Source organism: Toxotes jaculatrix, chromosome 7 (genome assembly GCF_017976425.1).
Source record: "Toxotes jaculatrix isolate fToxJac2 chromosome 7, fToxJac2.pri, whole genome shotgun sequence".
Lineage (NCBI taxonomy): Eukaryota > Metazoa > Chordata > Actinopteri > Toxotidae > Toxotes > Toxotes jaculatrix.
In genome coordinates, this window is record NC_054400.1 from 17,731,883 (window position 1) to 17,753,529 (window position 21,647).

The 21,647-nt window shown below is 42.5% G+C and overlaps 1 protein-coding gene across 1 annotated transcript in view; it reads right to left on the bottom strand.

Moving 5' to 3' along the window:
- adgrv1 (adhesion G protein-coupled receptor V1) overlaps positions 1–21,647 on the bottom strand; it is a 97,271-nt gene that overhangs the window by 63,185 nt on the left and 12,439 nt on the right. The window contains exons 15-53 of the mRNA XM_041043098.1: positions 21,438–21,601; positions 21,207–21,330; positions 20,824–21,084; positions 18,721–18,847; positions 18,291–18,514; positions 17,381–18,115; positions 15,327–15,700; positions 14,401–14,580; positions 13,750–13,930; positions 13,317–13,514; positions 13,056–13,178; positions 12,611–12,695; positions 11,724–11,859; positions 11,168–11,533; positions 10,782–11,025; positions 10,471–10,686; positions 10,157–10,372; positions 9,810–10,054; positions 9,512–9,693; positions 8,917–9,415; positions 8,482–8,791; positions 8,145–8,354; positions 7,279–7,409; positions 6,966–7,065; positions 6,697–6,876; positions 6,429–6,592; positions 5,995–6,082; positions 4,917–4,995; positions 4,683–4,821; positions 4,209–4,350; positions 3,083–3,348; positions 2,681–2,856; positions 2,414–2,541; positions 2,111–2,292; positions 1,812–1,958; positions 1,614–1,694; positions 1,227–1,491; positions 412–534; positions 38–260 (exon numbers count right to left, since the gene is read on the bottom strand). Of these exons, the coding sequence (XP_040899032.1) occupies positions 38–260; positions 412–534; positions 1,227–1,491; positions 1,614–1,694; positions 1,812–1,958; positions 2,111–2,292; positions 2,414–2,541; positions 2,681–2,856; positions 3,083–3,348; positions 4,209–4,350; positions 4,683–4,821; positions 4,917–4,995; positions 5,995–6,082; positions 6,429–6,592; positions 6,697–6,876; positions 6,966–7,065; positions 7,279–7,409; positions 8,145–8,354; positions 8,482–8,791; positions 8,917–9,415; positions 9,512–9,693; positions 9,810–10,054; positions 10,157–10,372; positions 10,471–10,686; positions 10,782–11,025; positions 11,168–11,533; positions 11,724–11,859; positions 12,611–12,695; positions 13,056–13,178; positions 13,317–13,514; positions 13,750–13,930; positions 14,401–14,580; positions 15,327–15,700; positions 17,381–18,115; positions 18,291–18,514; positions 18,721–18,847; positions 20,824–21,084; positions 21,207–21,330; positions 21,438–21,601 (8,014 nt within the window). The remainder of the gene's footprint in view (positions 1–37; positions 261–411; positions 535–1,226; positions 1,492–1,613; positions 1,695–1,811; positions 1,959–2,110; positions 2,293–2,413; positions 2,542–2,680; positions 2,857–3,082; positions 3,349–4,208; positions 4,351–4,682; positions 4,822–4,916; positions 4,996–5,994; positions 6,083–6,428; positions 6,593–6,696; positions 6,877–6,965; positions 7,066–7,278; positions 7,410–8,144; positions 8,355–8,481; positions 8,792–8,916; positions 9,416–9,511; positions 9,694–9,809; positions 10,055–10,156; positions 10,373–10,470; positions 10,687–10,781; positions 11,026–11,167; positions 11,534–11,723; positions 11,860–12,610; positions 12,696–13,055; positions 13,179–13,316; positions 13,515–13,749; positions 13,931–14,400; positions 14,581–15,326; positions 15,701–17,380; positions 18,116–18,290; positions 18,515–18,720; positions 18,848–20,823; positions 21,085–21,206; positions 21,331–21,437; positions 21,602–21,647) is intronic.

Sequence of the window (21,647 nt, forward strand, 5' to 3'; positions counted from 1 at the left end):
AGTGTATCTGTGACTAAGAAAAAAATAATTTGGGTACCTGGGTATGAAATCAGACTGATTGGAAACAGAAGTGAATTCATAAACAGTGGAACTATTGTCCTCTGTGGAAGCCAAGAGCGTCTTGGTGGTGTTGAGGGCTGGGACTATGAGAGAGAGGAAGCTAAAGGCTGGAGGGGCCCTCAGGATCATGGCAAACAGGTTAACATCAGACCTCCAGGAGTAGAGTGATGAGCCATTTGTTCCAGCTAGCAGGGCATAAGCTGTGAGGGGAAAAAAAAGTTTTCATTGATTTAAACATGATGTCTGCTCAACTCATTTTTAAAAGTACAGCTGACTAAGAAAACGATAAAAAAACAAAAGATATACTGAAAAAAGATATACTGAAAAGCAGTTTATGACATTTGTGCTTACTGATGCCAGAAGGAGCAGTGAAGGGGTGAACAGAGGTGAGGCCTGGGTGAGGAATGGACTGATAGAGCTGTGGTGAAGGCTGCCCTGATCTCCACTGTAACACCTCACAGGATGGAGAGAGACCTGGAGAAAGATACAGGCACACAACAAACACACACAGAGACGTGAGTTCTTTCACGCTAGAATAGCATGTTTATGTAAAGTAAGGACTGGTCTGACTGACACACCCAAGACTGACAAATTACAACCTCTGAGCCGTTCTGCGGCTCTGCTCTACTCCACACTGAGGCCTTTCCCGTAAACCCACAACAGGTCTGAACCAAGAGAACTCACCACTTTTGCAGACTCAGAGGGATTATGTCTCATCAAAATATACAGAGCATGATATAAAAATATGATCTGGTCTACATTGTGAATTTTCTGATCTTAGGTTAGACAACAGAACAAGGCTGTTTTGTGTGACGCATGGTTTCTATGTGCCTTCTAAATTATCACTGATTTATTTGTACTTTCTTAACCAACATCTAACCACTGCACAATCCTCTAGAAAGTACACTGAGGATACAAGCAGAGAAAATAGCATCTCATTCTTGCAAAAACACAGCCATCCTCTTAGCATACCCTACACTAAGTGCACTTGACTCTCATTCAAGGCCATTTTAAAATATGTGATCTCTGCACCACAGAAAAAATAAAGCTCAAAACTTTTTCATTTACTAATTTTGCTTGGGAGATTGACAGCAGTTATATAAATGTGCAAACTAAACATAACAGTATTCATTAATGTTATGTGCCATTAGTGCAAGACAGGTCACCTGCAACAGCAACCAACAGCAGAGTGTCCTCTGCTCTTGTGTTGATTGTCTCAACTTGACTGGCTCTGCCGGCGAGAGGGAGAGGCTGCGGATTCTGAAATCTTCCACTGGTCCATTGAAGCAGGAGACAGCTGACAGTCTGTCTGTCTATACACACCACCAGGTAGGGAACAGCCGCATGAGTGAATGGAGTCACACTGAGGATGTCCTGTTCAAAGTCAAGAGTCTGGTGGAGGGTGAAGGAGCCTCCGCTCCAAACAAAAATCTGTAGCATGAAACAAACAGAGGAACAAATTTTGAGTTCAGTCATATTTGCCTGTTTTTAATTATACTGACATAACTGAAAACTAAAGATTTGTCTAAACAGTCAGGAACAGTCCGCCTCACCTGGCTTGATACTATTAGATAATCTCTGCCTTCAGTGGAGAAGTGTTTCACATCCAGAGCTTCAACACCTAAAGTTTGTTCCTGAAGAAAACAGATTTCCTCAAATCATGTGAAAATAATACAAGGCAATGCCATGGTGTTTAAGTAATGTACAAAAATGTGATAACAATGCTGTATCTTGATTAGTTTTATACTTACCAATGTGATGTTGAGGTCCTTCTGCAGTTTGAAGATGCTGAGGTTGGCAGCGGGGGAGAAGGGAGGGCCCCTGTGTGTAATTCCTATGTAGGTAGAACCATTCACTGCAAACCCAACACAAGAGCTTGGGTCTTGAATCCTAACTGACTGTAATGAGCAAAACACAGAGAGATTTTTATGATAAAAAATTTGCTGTAAATTACCTCATTGCCAATCCACTTCGTGCTGGATTCTCCTCTCAAGTGTTTACAGTAAGGACATTATGTCGTGTTTGAGGGACAATGCTGCTGTTGGCCTACCTCTATTGGCACGAATACACCCTGCCAACGATACAGCGTGGCCAAGGTGTGGGGGGATCCAACAATGGGCTTCCTATCCAGCCTCATAACCAGGAAGGAAAGCTCTTCGGGAAGGGAGCACCAAGCAGAGGTGGAGCTGTCCTCAAAGCTCTGGAACACGCCCATCACTGAGAGGTGACCCGCTACAAGGAAAATGTAAAAAAAAATTCTAATTACATTGTTTGTTGGAAGGAAAGAGGGATTAAAGGAACAAGTGTTCAGGAGGTTGGGGTGACTTTGAATGAAAACATTCATTGGTCTCACCAGAGGCAATAGCTGTGTGAGACTGCGTCTCCCATTCCACACTGACAGCTGACTCCAGACCATTACTGCGAGACACAGTGAGGAAGACCGTTCTGCCACCTTCAGCTGCCACCACTTCTGTGTTAGTTCTGTTCAGAAAATACACAATGAATAAAACTGCATAGTATGTTTGTGTGTGTATTTCTACACATACCAATGGCACTAAATACTACTTAGTGTTTATGACATTCAAATTTTCAGATCCTTTTGGTGCAGCGGTATCGAGACCTGTTGAGTGTTGGTCCGATGCGGAACAAGCCAGAAGGAGCCAAGTTCTCTAGGACGGTGATGAGAGTTTGGAGTTGGTCACCCAGCCGTGCACCTCCTGTTGGGTTGGACAAGGTCAAGGTGAAGGTTTCATTCACTTCAGGCTCAGCATCCAGAACTGCCCAGATCTCCAGCATCTGAAACAAAACAGACAAGACCAAACCACTTCTGATAAACAAATATATATATGTATATATTTAAAATCCAAAAAAACCTCAAATATTTAAGTAATGTGTAAATGCTGACAACTAATATGTTCTATGCAGTTCCAATTTAATGTTAAAATAAAAGAAAAACTGATCTTTTTCAATATACATGTTTACTCGTGTTTGTGTTTAAATGTTCTATTCTATTTTTCCTCACCTTAAATCTCACTCCATCCTCCAGGACCACAAACCCTTGTGCTGGCATCAAATCCCCCTCTGCTAGGCTGCCGTTGGCATCAGTGATGGTAAACTGAACAGTTACGGTGCCAAACGTGCCTTCCTCTGGATTCCGAACCACATACAGGGTGGCCACACTTTCTCTTAGCCCTGATACAGATGTGGGCTCTCTCAATAAGAAATGTTCACTTGTGTTAAAGGAAATGACACCGTGTCCATCGTCACTGGCCAATATATTCACAGTTGCTACAAGAAAACAGAAAGATGTAGTTTAGCAAGATAATATCATAGATATGTACAGTATAGGTAGATGAGAATAAATCAGCTAGTAATTCTTATGAATATAAAAATAAAAGTGATGCTTATTGTGTTGTGTATAATGTATATAGAGGAGCAACACTATAATTCTTGTGGTCTCTAACAATATATTTCACTGTCTGTTTAACTTACATGAACCAAAATTAAGTGGTAAGTGTAAAACACAACTGGGCATCTTTGTGTATGATGCCTCACCTCTTGTTCCATTGTAAAGAATACAGTTTAGTAATCAACAAAGCGTCATTGTGTAACCTAATGTACTTAATGTGGTGTAAGTAACAATCTGTTGTTCTCATCTACCAGTTCACCTTGTTGTTTACTACTACCTTTTTACCACACTGTGTTAAAAACTTCATTCAGTTTTCGTTGCTGAACTAATGGTTGGAGCAGCGTGAGGAAGATGTATTGTTGCTATGGCTACCTGCAGAGTAATTTACCTTGGCCATTCATATAGAGCAAGGATGCAGCTCTTCACTGGGACAATGTTTGAGGTGTCACAACCTCGGATTGCAAAAATCCTACAAACCCTATAAAAACCTGCCAGCCAATCAGATACAAGTATTTTCTATGACTATAGAATAAGACCTCTTTTATCTCACATGCTGTTAATTTATTAAACTCCAAACCCTCTTAACTCAAGTCTCTACTTAGTCTTGACCATGAACTGCACATTTTGTACTGTACATTTTACCTGAATATGCATCAGAAGTTTATGCTCCACTGTTTTGTGCTTTTTGACACAGAAATTTTTGCCACTCTGTTGAATTGTATTCTGTCCTTGTGTCTACCTGTGGTACTGGTACCCAGCTCCAGGCCAGGGGAAGGCTCAGACAGGATGAGCTGAAATCTCTCTGCTCCCTCTGGAATGGCGTCATCGATGATCTGCACTTCCACAAACTTATGCCTTTCGCCATCAACAAAATGGAGTATCTGGGTAGACAGAGAGGTTTTCAGTTTAAAAACTTGATGCTACTACATGTCTGAGAAGACTCAGTTGTTCAGGTCATCCAAGGGGGGCTACATCAAGTGAAACTGGACTGGACACATCCAAAAGGCTTCTTCAGTTCATCTGCTTCAGAACTGAGGAAACATTCTGCATGAGAGGTGAAATGTCTTCAAGAATATAAAGCAAATCCAGCTGCTCCTGACTTTGCCCTTTTGGATAATTATGCTACTAAAAGTATTATACAATGTGCTTTTTAAGTATGTATGTGTGGGTCAGTGATTTTGTGTGTAATGTGTGATTACTGTGTTCAGCTGACCGTTTCACTGGTATTGTAGTCCAGTCCCAGTTGAGCTTCCAGATTCTGAGCATAGAAGAAAAGAGAGACATTTCCATATGCCCCCTTGTTCCTGTAGGCCACTAGAGTCAGTGCCCCAATTGTTTCATTCACTTCAAACCTGGAAAGGAGAACGTATTTTGATGAGAAAAACTTTTTATGTAGAGTTTGTGCAAATCAACTGAAGAAAAAAATATTTATGGATGCTGTCCATACATGGTGTTTGTCCATTCAATGACTCCTCTAATTCCGTCGTTGGCAGAAATGCTGACCTCTGCCACCAAACCCTGGGTGTCTGGAAAAAGGGCAACATACAAACAGGAAACATAAGATGACCTTTAGTCCGTCAATTTTTAAAACAACTGTAGTAAAAACTTTAGCATTAGCATTAGCACTGACTTCTGGGCTGTAACTACAGCAGGAGCACCAACAGCAAGCTCTGCAAGAGGAAACTATAGAGGATCTATGTTCCGTCATGGTACGTTTGAGCGAAGGATTACAGCTAAGGAGCGTCTCCTGTAAGTGGCTTGGGAAGCTGAGCAGCCAAGTCTTTTGGGTGGACTGATTTATGACCCCTGAATAGTCTTCTCCCATTGACTATATGGCCAAGACACTGGGAGGCCAGCTACGGGTTTAGTTTGGCTTTCACTCTCCTCACCACACAGTGCTACTCTGCTCCCATCAAATCCCCAGGCTTCCTCAATCATGGAAAGCATCAATCTCACCATCCAAACCACATAATGACTGCTGCCAAAAGAGCAGCCGTGTGTTTACTGTGTGTCTCCAGGCAGAAGGCCGATAGTATTCTGGGAGCCTCCAGAGTGCTGCTCTGCCTGTAGTATTTTGTCTACTCATCACTTTCTAAAGTTACTCATTCATAAATTGGACAGTGGTTTGGATTATGTAAAAGCGGTAGCGGCAACTAACAAGCTCTTTCATGGTGCATTTTGACAGTCAACTACAATGTTGTAGTTTGATGTACCAGGCAGGAATATTGTATATCAAACTACACAACATTTTAGGCAAAGATTGTGAACATATGGATGTGTATTTTACCTGGCAATGTGCAATACACAACCTCTACTCATCAAACAAAGCAAACGGTGAGAAATTACAGAAAGAAAAGAAAGAAAGTGATTTCATAAAATTACACAAACGATAAAAATACATCAGAAACAGCAGAACAAACAGAGAGAAACATTGACCAAAGCCAACTAAGAATTTTTACATGTAATTTCGACTCTATAATGGTATAACTGTCTATGCCAGCCTAAGCAGCTGAATTGCTCCATACCTAGCTGGGGAGCAGTGGCCAGGGTTGTGATGAGTACTGCTGAGGTTATGTTGACCAGGAAGAACTCCTGCAACTCTGGAATGTCGTCCTAACGAAACAAATGGAAATGAAAAGCTTTAAATGCCACATTCAAACAAATCTGCTTCAAAGAAGTAGAGCTTGCATCAGAAGTAGAATAAGAGCATATACGAGCAGAGATCAAATAGTAATTTTGTCATCTTGATGAAACATGTTAACACTGGAACTCCCCTAATGATGCAGGTGCACATTATAGCGGCCAGAAAGAAGTAAATAAAAATAAACAGTGAAGTAAATGAAGCAGAGTGAAAGTATAAATCATGCCATGATGGTGTGTTGAAAACCAATCATCTTAGGTATCGAGTTTGATGGACAGATAAATGAAAGAATAGAAGACAGCTACAGTTTTTTTTTACCTCCAGTATAGTGACAGGGATGGCAACAGAAGTCTGTCCATCCTGAAGGATTACAGATCCACTACCAGAGATGAAGTCTTGTCCCGGATCAGCGAGAGTGCCCTCTACCTGTGTCAGGTCTTGTAGAGAACCTCTTATAACCTCATAGGTGATATTCACTGCTCCTGTGCACAAACATTTAGGTATAACGTATAAAGATGTCAATGTATTTGTGCTTAACATATTAATTAAAATAGTGTTTAGCACTATTCATACTTGGCCCACTGACCTGAGGCTCCAAACTCCCTGTTGACATAGATGTTTATAGTTCGGTCGCGTTCCTCTGTAGTCACCCTAAGGGATGATGGGGCAATGGTCAGCAGCCCATAGGGCACATCGCTGGTGTCCACAGTAAGCACTGCCTCACTGCCCTGAACATCCAGGGCAGCGTGGCCAGTCGCCACAACACCTGTGTGGTGGAAGTCAGGGGAATGTTAATCTGTGTCTTCCAAAAGATTTCATGGTTAGCCACAAACATACTAAGAGCAGATGCATTACCAAAGGTTTGTATGTTGGACAAGGAAACTTTGTATTCATCTTTGTCCTCTGGTGTAGCGTCATCAAGAAGTTGCAGGACTATAGTGGCATTTAGTTCCCTCTGCAGGAGACACAAACACATAATTACTGCTGGACCATTTAAACATAATCTATTTTAGCTGATTCTGTAAGCCCTGTGATTGATACCTTCAACCACCCACAGAAAAACAATAACAACATAGTGTTCCAAAGTCTGAATTGCCATACTGTGCAATAAATGTATTTACTTATGATCCCACAGTCAATTGTTCAATGATCTCCATCGAGTATTTACCTCAGTAAAGAAAAGTGTCCCTGAGGTTTGGGTGAAGGTCCTGTGTACAAGGGGCCCTTGCATGGTCCAGTCCACAGTGACATTACCCAGACCCGGAGCCGTTCTCAACACTAATAAGGACAGCCTCTCACCTGTAACATAAAATAAGTACAGTCAGCCATAGCACTTAATGCAAAGGAAGTTTTCCTTGCCACTGTCGCCTTAAGTGCTTGCTCTGGGGTCAGGCTCTGGGTCTCTGTAAAGCGCTTTGAGACTATTTTGATTGTGGAAGGCGCTATATAAATAAAATTGAATTGAATTGAAAAGGACTATGGCTGCAGTATCTCTTGATTGATTGACAATATGTGAGTAAATTTAATGCAATGATGGAATCAGAAGAAGATGCTGCAGTGCATAAGCCTTTCCTAAGCTTTCAGTCTGAAATTTCCATTAGACCAGTATGAACTGGCAGATGACCATTATCTGAATTTCAATATAGATGAGATCCATTAATGGACTTCTAATGTGAACTGCCTCACTTATACGGTAGATGCTAGTAGAGGGAACTCAAGGTCTCTAATTGTATGGATTCTACTCAGGGAGCCTTAAGCCTCTAATACATGATTTCAAGCTAATGACAGACAGCCACAGAGGCCACCTGTTGCTGTGTGCTGCTATTACTATGAGTGCATTCCCTTATGTTTGCACTCAGACATAATTAGGACACATTTCTAGTAATGTGGACAGTGAGAAGAGTTTGGAATGTAAAGTATGGGGCTGATAATGTATTTAAATTAAGATGAAAAGATTGAAACATATCGTGGGTAAAACATAATATGGACTGAATTTCCAAACACATTTGCAAATCATCAAAAATATCTACCCACCCTCTCTGGCGATCACAGAACGTGAGGATGGATGAAATCCTACTATCCCAGCCACATTATCGTTAGCCAGTATCACTATGGTGACAGTGTCAGAACTGGGCAGGATTCGACTTCCTCCCTCTGTATTAACTAGACCAATCATGAGGCTCTCATTGTCCTCTGGCTCAATATCATCTCTGATCACGATCTCTATTGTCTTCTTCAGATCACCTATAGGCAGAGAGGATAAAGTACATGAAATATTGGTTAAGTGCTCTTTCAATTCTTTTTACATAACTCTTGACAGGAGAATTACAAACACAAGTACATATTACCAATCAGTGAGTGATCCACATACCATTAAAGACCAAATTCCCTCCAGTCCCAGTGAAGTCAGCATCTGGCGTGGCCTTTCCTCCAACAAACCTCCACTCCACCGTGACAGTGCCCAGATTCCCTCCTCTTCTCTCTATAACCAGGGGCACCACAACCGTAGGCTCTTCCCGAACCTCTAGATAGAGCCCCTCATTAGTGGCGTTGGGACTGAGGCTATATATCAAAAACACGCCAAAGGCATCTCCGTTCATCCCGATGGTCACCAAAGCTTTGTCTGGCTGGCCAATTGAGGGCAGGTTCTTCTGTGCCACAGTCAGATTTAGCAGCTCTACCTTTGAAAGATATAGGGTAAAACATAGTATGTGTTATACGATTTACCATTAACTCACTTGCATGTAAAACAAAGTAAACCATAAATAACACAGGGCAATATATTTATCTATATGCTTTGCTTTACCTTTAACATCTGTATGGAGAAGCTCTCATCCATTTCAGGAAATTTATCAGTCAAGATGGGGACTGTGAGGTTGGCGACCCCTGACCCATCTTCCATGAAGGCACTTTGAGCTGTCACAGGGGTATAATCACTCCCCGCCACAGCCTGGGCACTGAACAGGACGGCAGCTGCAGTCACGTTTTTTAAGTAGGTCATGACCTGAGACTGAGAGGTCAGCTGGTCAGCCCCTGAAGTCACCCAAGTGCAGGATGGTGGGGCCACCCCTGATGACAGAGAGAAGGCCTGGCAGGCCTGCTCTCTCAGACACGCAGCAGCACACGCAGCCCGGGGATCTCTCTGGCCAGTGATGTTAACTGTTCTAGTGGGTGTAGTGGATGGAACGCCTGGTTTTGGGAGGTCATAGTACATCAGCAGGTTCTGGTTATCAGCCTGAGCCAAGCCAACAACGTCAATCTCAGAGGTGCTGTACACGATATCCAAGCGACCAAAGTTACCACCTCTGAAATAAATAGAGCTTAATGTGAGAAGGAGTACGCAAAAAAAATAAATAAATAAAACAAAACCATTATTCCTCAGAAAACAAAAATTAAAATACCTCCTGCGGACAGTGATGTTGGCTCTATAAACTCCCTCCAGTGGCTCCTGAACACGGTAAACAGACTGCTCAAAGTAGACTGTCCCATATGGGTTGTCGTTGGCAGGCACTATTATGTTAACAGATGTATCGGCTCCAAGGTTTCCTCCATTACTGGCACCGGTAAGTTCCACTTTAATTATCTTTAAAAGATAAGAGCGACAACAAGAGTGATATATACATTGCAACTAATTTTATGTAACATATTTCAAACAAGTGTCATTTTACACAAATGGCGTTTTCACCGTCTGCTTTTTACCTCAGTGATTTCAGGTACATCGTCAGCTAAAACCTCAACTCGAAGTGTCTTCATGGTCTCCCCAGGAGCAAATCTCACCTCTCCTGATGTGGGTCTGATGTCCCCCACTGCTAGTTTACCATTGACAGTGGCCTGCCATTGGACTACCACTGTGCCGATAGTACCAGCATTACGCACTATTGGCAACGTGACCTCAATGGAGTTAGATCCTGGCTCCTCTACGGTAACTGGAACAGCTTGGAAGACTAAGTTGAAATAAAACCAAGAGAAGAGCATGCTTAACAATGAGAAATAAGATAAAATAAGATCAAAAGATTGAAACATATCCTGGATAATTAGCCACTAACCAAAGGCACCAAAAGGGTCATCAGAAGGCAGTATGGTGATGATGGCACGTGTGAGCTCCCCCAGGAGAGCTCCTCCAGTGGTCTGGTTGATCAGCTCGATGAGAAAGGTCTCCTCCAGCTCAGGGACCACATCATTGATGACATAGATGGGTACAGATTTACTGGATTCCCCTTCTAAGAGGACCACATCACTGGAGGCTACGCTGTAGTCTTCACCTATAGGATTACACACATACATGTGGACATGACCTGCCTGCTCACACACAAATCATGGAGAAAAAAATTCAAATCCATTCTCTGTGGCCAACACTTACTAACTCTGGCGGTCAAAGGCACTGCTCTGAACTTGACAGATACATCAGCAAAAATCCCCCCTACACGTGTGACATTTATGATGGGCCCGACGTAGTGCTCAGCTACACTGACAGCAGAGGCTGACAGCTGGAGGATTCCAAAAGCATCGTCGCTGGCCTCCACTATCACCTGGGCTACAATATCAGTCCTGGGGCCCAGAGAAGGGGAATTGGAAACTGGAAAGAACAGTAAAGGGATATTTCATCATTCTGGGGAACCATTATATCATAAATTATGTTTTTCAGGTAAATCAGGTAAGCCAGTCTCTTACTGAGCCTCTCCTGCTCTCCTTTGATAAGCTGAACACTGATCAGCTTTACAAACACTGCTTCATCTCTTTCTGGATCCTCATCATCCAGCACTCGGAGGGTGATGTTTGCTTCACTCTGATTGGCCAAGAAAACGACAGAATCCCGGAGGGGCACAAAGTCCCGCCCTTCGGTGGCTCGGCCCACCCCAGGGGTCCTGTAAGGTTCTGGGTCTGCCTCATTTAGTGTCGCATACGTGACTCGCACCTAGACAAATTAAAATGAGAAAATATCAGATACTTTGATACATCTACCATGTGTGGTATAATTCTACTTTATTTATGTCATCATAAGTGGCTTTAATTTCTATGCTTAAAAATGTTTATAAATCTTCTACAGCAGGACACACCTGACCCATCAGGCCTCTCTGTCGCAGGATGGTGAGGGAGACAGTTGAGTCACTTTCAGGAAGTCGGATGGACCTTGTTACGTTCGCGAACACAAAAACACCATAAGGATCATCGCTGGCGAGCGCAGTCAGAGTAGCAGATGTGTTGACGCCCAGGCGACCGTGGGAGACGTTAACCAAGGACACAGTGAAACTCTTGTCCAGCTCAGGGATCTCATCCTGAGCCACACTGACGATGATGTTCTCTGACGTCTGACCGACACCAAAGGTGATGTTCCCAGACCTGCTGAGGAACTCCTTCTCAGAGCTGGGATCGGCCTCCCAGTACACAGTTACATTTGAGAGGTCGCCAAAGGTCCGATCCACCTGGGAGAGACCAAAAGGAAATGATGCATGATGATGAACAATGCTTGACCATAAACGTTATTTAAAAAAAAAAAAAAAAAACTTTTTCTCAGAGCAGTATTAACAACTTGATTTGCAAACTCAAAGAAAAATCTATCTCCTTGAGCCTCACTGGGCATTTCTTCATTTTTAAACTGTGTATCACACTGACCTGCAGGATCACGGAGCTGCGTCCATCCTCAGGTTCTGTCCCATTAACAGACAGTGATTGAGGACTGAACTGAAAAACTCCATGGGCATCATCTGAGGCAGCGATGGTCACTGTGATGCGGGACGCAACTCCCAAGCTGGCTACACACAAGATACCACATATAACACCTTGTTACTTTTTTAGTCATATAGTTGCATTTTTCAGTTTGAAGTAAATGAAAAATACCCAATGGTCAGAGACGAGGAAATGGAAATGTGGCAATGATCTTTTAATTATTCAAGCCAGTGGTTTTCATATAAAGAGCCCAATAATAATACACACCTTCTTACCACTAAATAAAGTGATGTTAAGAGCATCAGACTGAGATGGCAGCTTCAAACAGTGTGCAACGGTTACTTGAGAATGTGAAAACACTAATGTCTCTGAAACTTGATGACAACCACTTAGTCCTACAGCTTGTGAAAGGCTATTTGCTTTTCCCACATCATTCTCCTTGGGTACTTCTCACAGGGGTCACAGTACAATGTAAATAGTAGACACAGTTAAACACACATGCATGCACACCCACACACCTCCATATATGCTTGTTTATAGGCACTAAAGGCCAAGCTCAAAGATACTAACTGATCAAGTGTTAAGTAAGATTTTTTTGTATAATCTGTAAGCGTTTCATCTGACAGTTTCCCAATTGTTAAGGGCCAAATTTTGTTGACATAGTTCTATTCAACCAGCCAAAAATAATACTTGCAATTTTTGAGGACGTAAAATGAAGAGAAGCAGTATGTCACTTGATTGCTAACAGAACTCAAGAGGCTGAGAAATTATGTTGGTGGAGGGTTGAGGGAATGGAGACAAGAAGCCGTTTGAGGAATAAAGGAGGGGGATACTTACCATGATGGTGATAGGATGGAAGGAGGAAGTCAGAGTCACTCTCTCCACTACCACTTCCTTCACTACGCAGAAACTGATCCACTGATGGATCACACACAGGGATCAAACAGGTATCACACCAGGTTAGAATCACACAAGAAGAGTAGAGATCGGAGGGTAAATGGGAAGCAGGGTAGGCAGGTAGTTGTGAAGGTAGGTAGGTATGAATCGGTAAACACACAGGAACACAGCACACAAAACACACAAAAACAGTGGGGCAGAACAAAGGGTCAATTCAGCTCTGATTAGGATAGGTAAAGACAGACTTCTAATAAAAATGCACTGAATTCAAAAAAACTGTAAAATATTTCCAAGGGTCAAAATATATCAAAATGTGAAAACTAATGAAAAAAGAAAAAACCTTGAGTTTTACCATCATGATTTTGGGCTCAAATTTCTCACCTCCTCCATCAGCATTGTAGAGCTCCACTCTAAAAATCTTGTCCAGCTCAGGGACAGGGTTGTCTATAATGGTCACAGTGATGTACTTTAACCTCTCCCCAGGAAGAAAGTCAAGTATGCCATCTGCGTCCTGCCAGTGGAATTCAGAGAAAGAGGAAACCAGGGAAGCAGGCAAAATGCATTCTCTTCATTTGCTTAATTAGTTTATTGATACATTATCTGTGTGTATGCACCAGTAATATTAAAAACTTAAATGGAAACTAACCTCATAGTCTTCGGGGCTGGATGCAGTGAAGGGGGTTGTCCTGTATCCCACCATGACCCTTCCCAAAAGACCTTGGGCCCTGGCCACCAGCAGACGGATTTGTCCATCTTCCTCGTTAACAGTGACGTGAGCGGGTTCTAATGCTGGAGAGATCAACCCCTCCCCTGGAGGGCTGGGCTGAAACTGCAGCAGGCCTGGATCAGGGAAGGTGGTGTATGTGTGTTATAGTGATGGGTAGAAGAATGGAAATAAGTGGAGAGATAGTGACAAGGAGAGGACAGGTGTGATAGAAGCAGGAGGGCAGGGAGTGGGGTGTGGAATAATGCACATATGTAGGAGAGAGAAAATTGTACTTAAATTTAGCTGATTCAATAAACCACCAACATTGAAAGTTCAACAGTATTGGTTTTGGGGCATGTGAGTGAATACCATAGGGATGGTCACTAGCTGTGACAGTGACAGTGTTAACAGAGTTATTTGGGTCGATGCTTGCACCACTGGTGGGGGTGGAGCCTGGCTTCCCGTCACTGGACTCTGCTGACACCAGCGTGATCTGGAAGGACTCTGCCAGCTCTGGGAGGTTATCATCCAGCACCAACAGGTTCAGCACCTAGCAGACAGATGAGCACCTATTAGTTTTATTTTTCAGGCTGTGCCTTTAAAAAAAACTGACTTATGATAGCTGCTAATATTACATTTCCCTTTTAAAAAATGTGGTCATTTTGTCTATGTTGTGTGCAGGTATGAAGTATAAGCTTAACCATCAGCTGACACCTGTTGACTCATCAGTGAATTCACAAACAACTGACCACTAGATGGGGCTGGTTATCAAGAAACACTGCAACTGGGTGACTGATGAACCAGATATACTGTATGTATTTGAAATCAATATGACAAAGCATAAACACAGTGCATACTAGATACATCACACTTGTTTTTACCCACTGAGTGACTGTGATCTCTGTCACCCTGGATAATGTCAGAGGGGCTTTCCCCAGCTCATGTAGGACCTCATTAATACAGACCCAACTGTTGAGTCACTCACACACACACACACACACACACACACAGTACACACACCTCAGAACGCTGTCCAGGCATGAAAAGCACAGCTCCAGAGGCATTAACGAAATCCTGATGAGCTGGCGTCTCATTGTTCGAGCTGTCCAGTTGGGTAACAGTGTAGTTGACATAAACGTGGTCCAGAGATCCCCGCATACGCTCCATCACACAGGAGATAGTGGAGCCCTCCTCAGCGATCTATGAAAACAAAGAAGGGAATAAAAATGTAAATCAATTAAGAACCACTGGAAGCGATCAGAGTTGAATGCAAGTATAGGCAGCTTACATGAGCTAATCTTACCAACTATGTCTGCAGCCCAAACTAATTCCAGCACAGTAATAATGTGATTTAGAGAGGGGGCACCTGATAGCCCACATGCCTCTACGTCTTTTTTATCCCCAACGGGTCTAGGATATAAAGAAGACTCTCTAGTTCTGATGGAATGCCATCTCCAGCCCTGCCACCTGTTGTGCTGAAAGAAACAAGGAACAAGATCTCCCATGGCCAGCGCTGGAACTCCTGATCCACTTCTATAGGAATGCCCTGACTAGCAGACCTGCTGCAGCCTCGCCAGCTGTCGCTCTACCTGAGAGGGGCCAACATGAGAGCCCACACATCCAATCCAACTAAAAACAGAGAGCACGCTCTCCCTGCAGCCAGGCATGAAGACTGATGAAATATGCAGCAAGACAGGGACTGACAAACCAGTGGGTTTATATTACATGTGTTTCTATGCATATGTTTTCTGTGTAGGCACAACTGAGTGATGACACTGCCAAATGCTGCTGTAACACCAGTCATGTAGATTCAAGTTTATTCAGGGGATAAATAATTTATTCTTTACTGACAGTCTGGTTTAAACTAAAAATGTTACTGTCTTAACTGCAGTGTTTGTAAGATATTTAAATACTTAGCACCACTAAATGCCACTGTCTAAACTTACATCAGGTATGCAGGCACCAGTGAATCCAAAGAGCCCATTGGCATTGTCACTCTTCATGACTCGCAAAATGGCAGTGGGTCTGGGGAAGGGGAGGCGGGCTCCACCGTGCACTGCCACCAACTGTAGATAGAAGACTTCCTCTCCCTCTTCCTCATCATCATCCCTGACCTCCACCACAAATGACTTCTGCCTCTCTTCTTGCCGGTACCGTAGGTAACCTGAGATGTTACGCAAGTCTGTCTTGGCAGGCTGGGTGTGAAGCTCGTGGATGTGGCTGCGGTTCAACTTAGTGTGGTACAAGCGGACATCCTGGAGAAGGCCTGTGTAGCGCTGTTCACCTTCAGGATCTGAGCCAATAAACAGTGGTGCAGGTCCTGGGGTAGAAATACCAAAAAACATTACGCAATATCAGCAACACGTATATAAAATACTCATGCATACAAAGAAAATAATCATTGTCTGAATAAGAAGAATAAGTTGATTACACAAATTTCAAACATTTTTTTTGCATACATGTGTAAGTATAATTTTCCTGGAGGACCCACATACATAAGTGTTTGTCATGTAAGTATAACCCGAGTTGTTTGCAAAGTTACAATGTGACAAATGAGTTTTGTAAAATGGCACTAACTACATGTGATTTAATCAATTATTAATTAACTAATTCCACATTTGTCCATGAGTCTTTAAGTTGGATGTGGTGAGATCCAAACAACTGAATATAAACTGTATAAATTTCACACTGATTATTATGAAATTTTTTTGACCCAGAAGGTGATCTGTTTCATTATAATGACGAGGGTCATATAATCATATTATTGTTCAAACGAATTTGGTTGCTATGGCTGGAGTGTAATGGGATCACAAGCAGAGTCTTGATTAAGGCCACCAAATGCGTAGGTCCAGCTCTTTCTCATTAATCATTTATATACTGACACCTCTCGTGTGTATTGCTTCCTCTACTTGTTAAAAAAAAAATGGGACAAATGCGTTTAATCTGCCAAAATGAGCAAGCATAAAGCCCTGACACAAAACAGCCCATCTGTGGGTTGAGGTACTGGTAACAGACTATAACGCATGACATGATTGATGATTATGTATATATCTGCTGTGATTGAAGTTAGCCAAAGAACCATCAGGATATGTCCTCTCTGGGAGCGTTTGGTCCAATACAGGCTGCCACTATTGTCTCCATTAATCAGAGAGAATAGGAAGAAAAGAAGATGCCGACTGATTCCCTTTAGCAGTAACAATATCCAGCAGTGCTGAGGCTAAGTGGTCACTCAAGCATTGCAGAGTCCCACTAGTCCTGAACAATGAGGAGGCGACTGAGAGGTAGGAGTATGTGTGTGTGTGTCTGTGTCTGTGTGAATGTGCATTAGAGTGTGTATATGAGGGTGCGCATGCATTCATATGTATGTAAGAAGTTTAGGCTTGTGGTCCTTCAATATATGAACCTTTGGACTCATCCAGACGGTCACATATACACACTCAAGCAGATGCACAAACTCACACATGGACCATCACTGACATCCTCATTATAAGGGAATGATTATAGTATTTGTGCCTCTTTATCACAGACAATGGTGCTGAGACAACAGCAAACAAAACGTCTGAACTTATTATGGAGTCTCAATTTGCCCTCGGTATGCTCTGGCCTTTGGGTGACATTTTAACTTTGTAAAATAAATGCACAACAGATTTTAACATAGAAAAAAAAAGCTAAAATGAAAAACTTCACCACAGCCTGACATTCATACAAACTGGTATTATTAGGATGAATGCCAATTAGCAACATTTTTCATCTATATATGCATCAGTATATAATTTGAAATGGAATATTCAAAGCACCATAATGGTGCAAAGAAGCCAAACTCATGCCATGGCAAACATGCTGAAAAGCCGTGGCAACATACGCTAAACACAAACAGATTGTACTGACATACAGTAAAGGAGCTGCAGACACAAGCTGAATGTAACAAACAGGCATATGAAAGACAGCCTCCCATTTGTCACAGGGCTGTGCTTAATAAATCTCTAAGTGAGCAACTTACCATCATTGATGCCCTCTCCTTTGATGCTCTTCAGCCCACCAGGAATAGGAATTCCGTCTAAGAAGAACTCAATAATCCCATCATCAACAATAATGATGACATGTAACCATGTATTATCCTCTACAAACTTCTCAGCACTGGCCCGGGCCACCTGCGTATTGTTCGATCCTATTACTGTATAGTACAGCATCACTGTGACGTGAGAATCATTAGTGTGGACCTTCACTCCATAATACAAGGTCCCGTTCCTGGTTCCTTTGGAGACTATGAAGCCATCCGTGTCTGGTCTGGGAACTAGCCAAGCAGAAAAGGTGAAGTTGCTGACAGCAGCAGGCCCATCTTCAGGCGCTATAGTCCCATAAGCTCCTGGGAGCCCAGAGAAAAACCACGTGTCTGTGGCTGAGTGGTGTCTCCTGGCATGAGGCCTGAGCTCGACCTCATCTGGGAAGGAAGCTAGAAGGAGCAGGTCATCCATCAGAGGAAGGCCCTCTGGGAAGCGTCCAGAAACAATCTCCCAGGCAACCCGCACATCACCAAAAGTACCCTGCTGTCGGAGGATGGTGAAGGAAGTGACATCAGCCATATCATCCTCTGACAGTACATCTTCGGCTACTTCTTGGTCCAGGTTGCTGTCAGCGATGGCAAAGACGCCAAACGGGTCATCATTGAAAGGGATGAAAACCGAGGCATTCAGAGAAGTCTCAGCCAGTCGTCCACCTTCCCCTGGGTAACCACCTTAAAGAAATTATAGGCAAGAGCTGAAGGTGAAAGAGCTGAAACCAAATTATAAATGAAATTCATCCTTCTCTGTCATCATTGGAATTTAAATACTGATAGCTCAAACTACATTTCACGGTAAATTTAACTTCAGCATCCAACAAATAATTCATCACTTTTATCCTGAACTCACCTGAGATATTAACCAGCCTGAGGATGAAGAACTCATTGAACTCTGGAAGCTTGTCTGAGATGGCCTCCAGGACAATAGGCTTGGACTTTTCCCCTGTAGTGAAGGTGATGGAGCCAGATGTGTTGGCAAACTCCTGGTTTTCCTCCAGAGGAGTCACTGAGTCATTGGCAAACAGCTGCCAGAAGACTGTAACATTACCAAAATGGCCCCTTGCACGCAGGACACTGAGGAGAGAAAAGAGTAAGAATTGTACAGAGGAAACAGAATACAAATTTAAACCTTGTCCGTGCATGAAAAATCTTTTTATTTGAAATAATTCAAACTAAGAGTAAACGAGTATAAAATACACCAATAAATAACTCTTTGATCTTTTAAATCAAGGTGTTTTACACAAAAAAAGAAATATTTTTCTTTAGGACCTGTTCCTTACTAAAAATGATTGGTCTTGCCCTCTTCAACAGGCTTCTCTATGGACTCCAGGGAGAAAATCCCATTGGCATCATCATTGGCCTCGATCACCACAGTAGCTGTGTGAGCTCCATACACAACAGCATCACCTGTGTGGACAAGCATATTATCAGTTTAGACTAGAACCTGAACATCATGGTCAACTTAACTTGGCTTTTGTGACAACAATTTGGAAAAAAAAAGAAATTATAAAAACACTCTTTTGGTGTCACAGTGAAAACAGATTTCTACAAAATAATGCCAGTTATGTAAATTAAGTGATTGCATAAATATTCACCCCCTTCAAGTCAGTATTTAGTAAATGCACCTTTGGCTGTAATCACCGCACTGAGTCTGTGTGGATAGGTCTCAACCAGGCTTATACATGTGGACACTGCATTTCATTTTACTTCAAGGGCTTGCTACTGAGAAGCTGAAGCTTCATGACTCGCAAAATGGCTCATAAAACCTTTAGAGTACTCACAGGTGTCTTGGTAGCCTCCCTCACTGGTCTCCGTCTTGCATGGTTACTCAGTTTGTGAGGACGACCTGCTCTAGGCAGATGTATACATGTGCCATTTTCCTTCCATTGCTTGGATGGACTTAGCTGAGCTCCAGGGGATGTTCAGAGACTTGGAAACATCTTTGTATCCATCCCTTGACTTATACTTTCCAATAACCTTTTGACTGGGCCTTCCAGACGTAGGTGCCTTTATATTATAATCACTTGAGACACATTCACTGCACTCAGGTGATCTCCATTTCACTAACTGTGAGACTGCTAGCACCAGCTGGCTGAACCTCTTTTGAATTAGGTCAGTCACTTTAAAGAGGGTGAATATTTATGCAATCACTTATTATACATTATAACTTTTTAAATTAATTTCTTTGTAGAAATTGGTTTTAGCTTGACACTGACACTTGACCTGACATTAAAGATGTTTTTTTTTGTAAATTCTTGTCAAAAAAGCCAAAATCGACCATGATTCCATGCATAAAAGCAATAAAAGGAGAAAACATCCAAGGGAGTGAATAGTTTCCATGTATGGCGCACTGTATGCTAATATTTTGCTATATGTATTTTCAATTTGCCAAATGCTTTATACAGACAGACAGACAGAGACAGACAGACAGACAGACAGACAGACAGATAGATATATCGATGCAAGCGACACTGACATGGTTTTCGCTGGCCATATTGTTATTGTAATGCTAAATGTCATGCAACAGAGAGAGGCTGTCTCATTAACATAGCAAACCATAACTATGGCAACCAAGCCCAGAAGGGCTTCTTATTCATGAAAAAACGAGTCCAAAAAAAAAAAAAAAAAAAAAAATTTTGGCTTCTCTCATCAAAGGAGTTAAAGTGAAGAAAGCTGAGGACGGACAGAAACTCAATAAACAGCAACCTTTATATTTTAAAACTTCTATGGAAAATAAGGAACAAATAAGAACCACAGGGGAATGTTTAGTTGAAAGAGCATTTCCACAACTGCAATAACCTCTTACAAGCACATTCTTCCAAGTTGCCAGACTATGAGCCCACTGTAATAAGCATGCAAATCTGCTCATAATTAAACAGGAAAGGTAAAGAGTGTCGAGGTCCCAGTATTCGTTTGATTGACTCCTAACATGAGGGTTATTGACTTTTAACACAATCCCTATATAAAGGACAATCCCCTGGCATAAACCAGAGGCTAACCCTTACTCGACTCTACTCCATGTGAATCAGTAAACAGAGAGAGACCAGTGGAGTGGCCGGTCTTTGTGTCTTAGAAAGTCTGGAGTCTGGTAATTAAGGTCCTGTTGGGGCCCAGCGGTCTTTCATTCCCATCCCTGACACACAATGCTGGGATTAGGAGAGCTTTCAGAGTTACCACAGACAATGCTAAATAACCCGGCTACATCTTTCTGTACATATACAACTGGCATTAAGACAAGAGAGGTTAAACGTGGAGAAGAGGGTGATGCTATTTTGAGATGAGCTGTATTTGCCTGGTTCTTCTATTGTGAAACACATTGAAAAATGAGCACAGCACCTGACTTTCACCCCTGTGCTAACCACTATACAGAAGGCCGTACTCACCAGTAGCGTTGTAGAGAACAATGTAGAAGGGTTCGTCAGTTTCTGGTATGTTGTCGTCCTCCACAGCCACAGAGATGTTCTTCATCCATTCACCCACATCATACACCAGCAACGTGTCATTACTCAGCACGGTGAGGTCACCTGGTGATGCGTCACCGTACTCCACGCGGTACATCACCGTGGCAACAAAGTCTGCCCGCCCTGCCCTCAGAACAGTTAAATTCGCCACCCCCCCTTCCTGAAGCCGCACGAGAACAGGTTCTGAGTTGAGAGTGAGATGGGAAGAGATGGAGAAGACAAGTGAATGGCTGTAGCTATGATACATTAATGTATTGTTGCAGTCGTTCAGACAATCCTTCATATATACACAGCAAAATCCTTACCGGAAAAGTAAATAGGGTCATCATTCCTATTAATCTGTAAATTGGCAATGAGTAGGTTTCCCAGTCTTGCTCCACCTGTAGCATTTAACAGTATGATGGTGAAATTCTCCATGTCCTCTGGGATCTTAAACAAAAAATACATTCAAATTCAAACAGGGAAATGTAATTTAAATTTGGATGCATGCAATTAAAGAAAACAACATGGTTCAGAGTTCTAGACTCTATGTTTACCTCATCAGGCACAGAGAAGAGAGTGAGGTTTTTCAGGTACTCCCCCTCCCCGAAGGTGATGTTTCCCTGAAGGGGGCTGACGTCTCCGGATAGGGATGGCTCCAGGACCCACAAAACAGACACCTCTCTGAAGTGACCCCTGTTCCTCACTATAGGGTACACAGCTAAAAGAGAATACAAAAAGACAGAGATGACACTCTGGACACACAC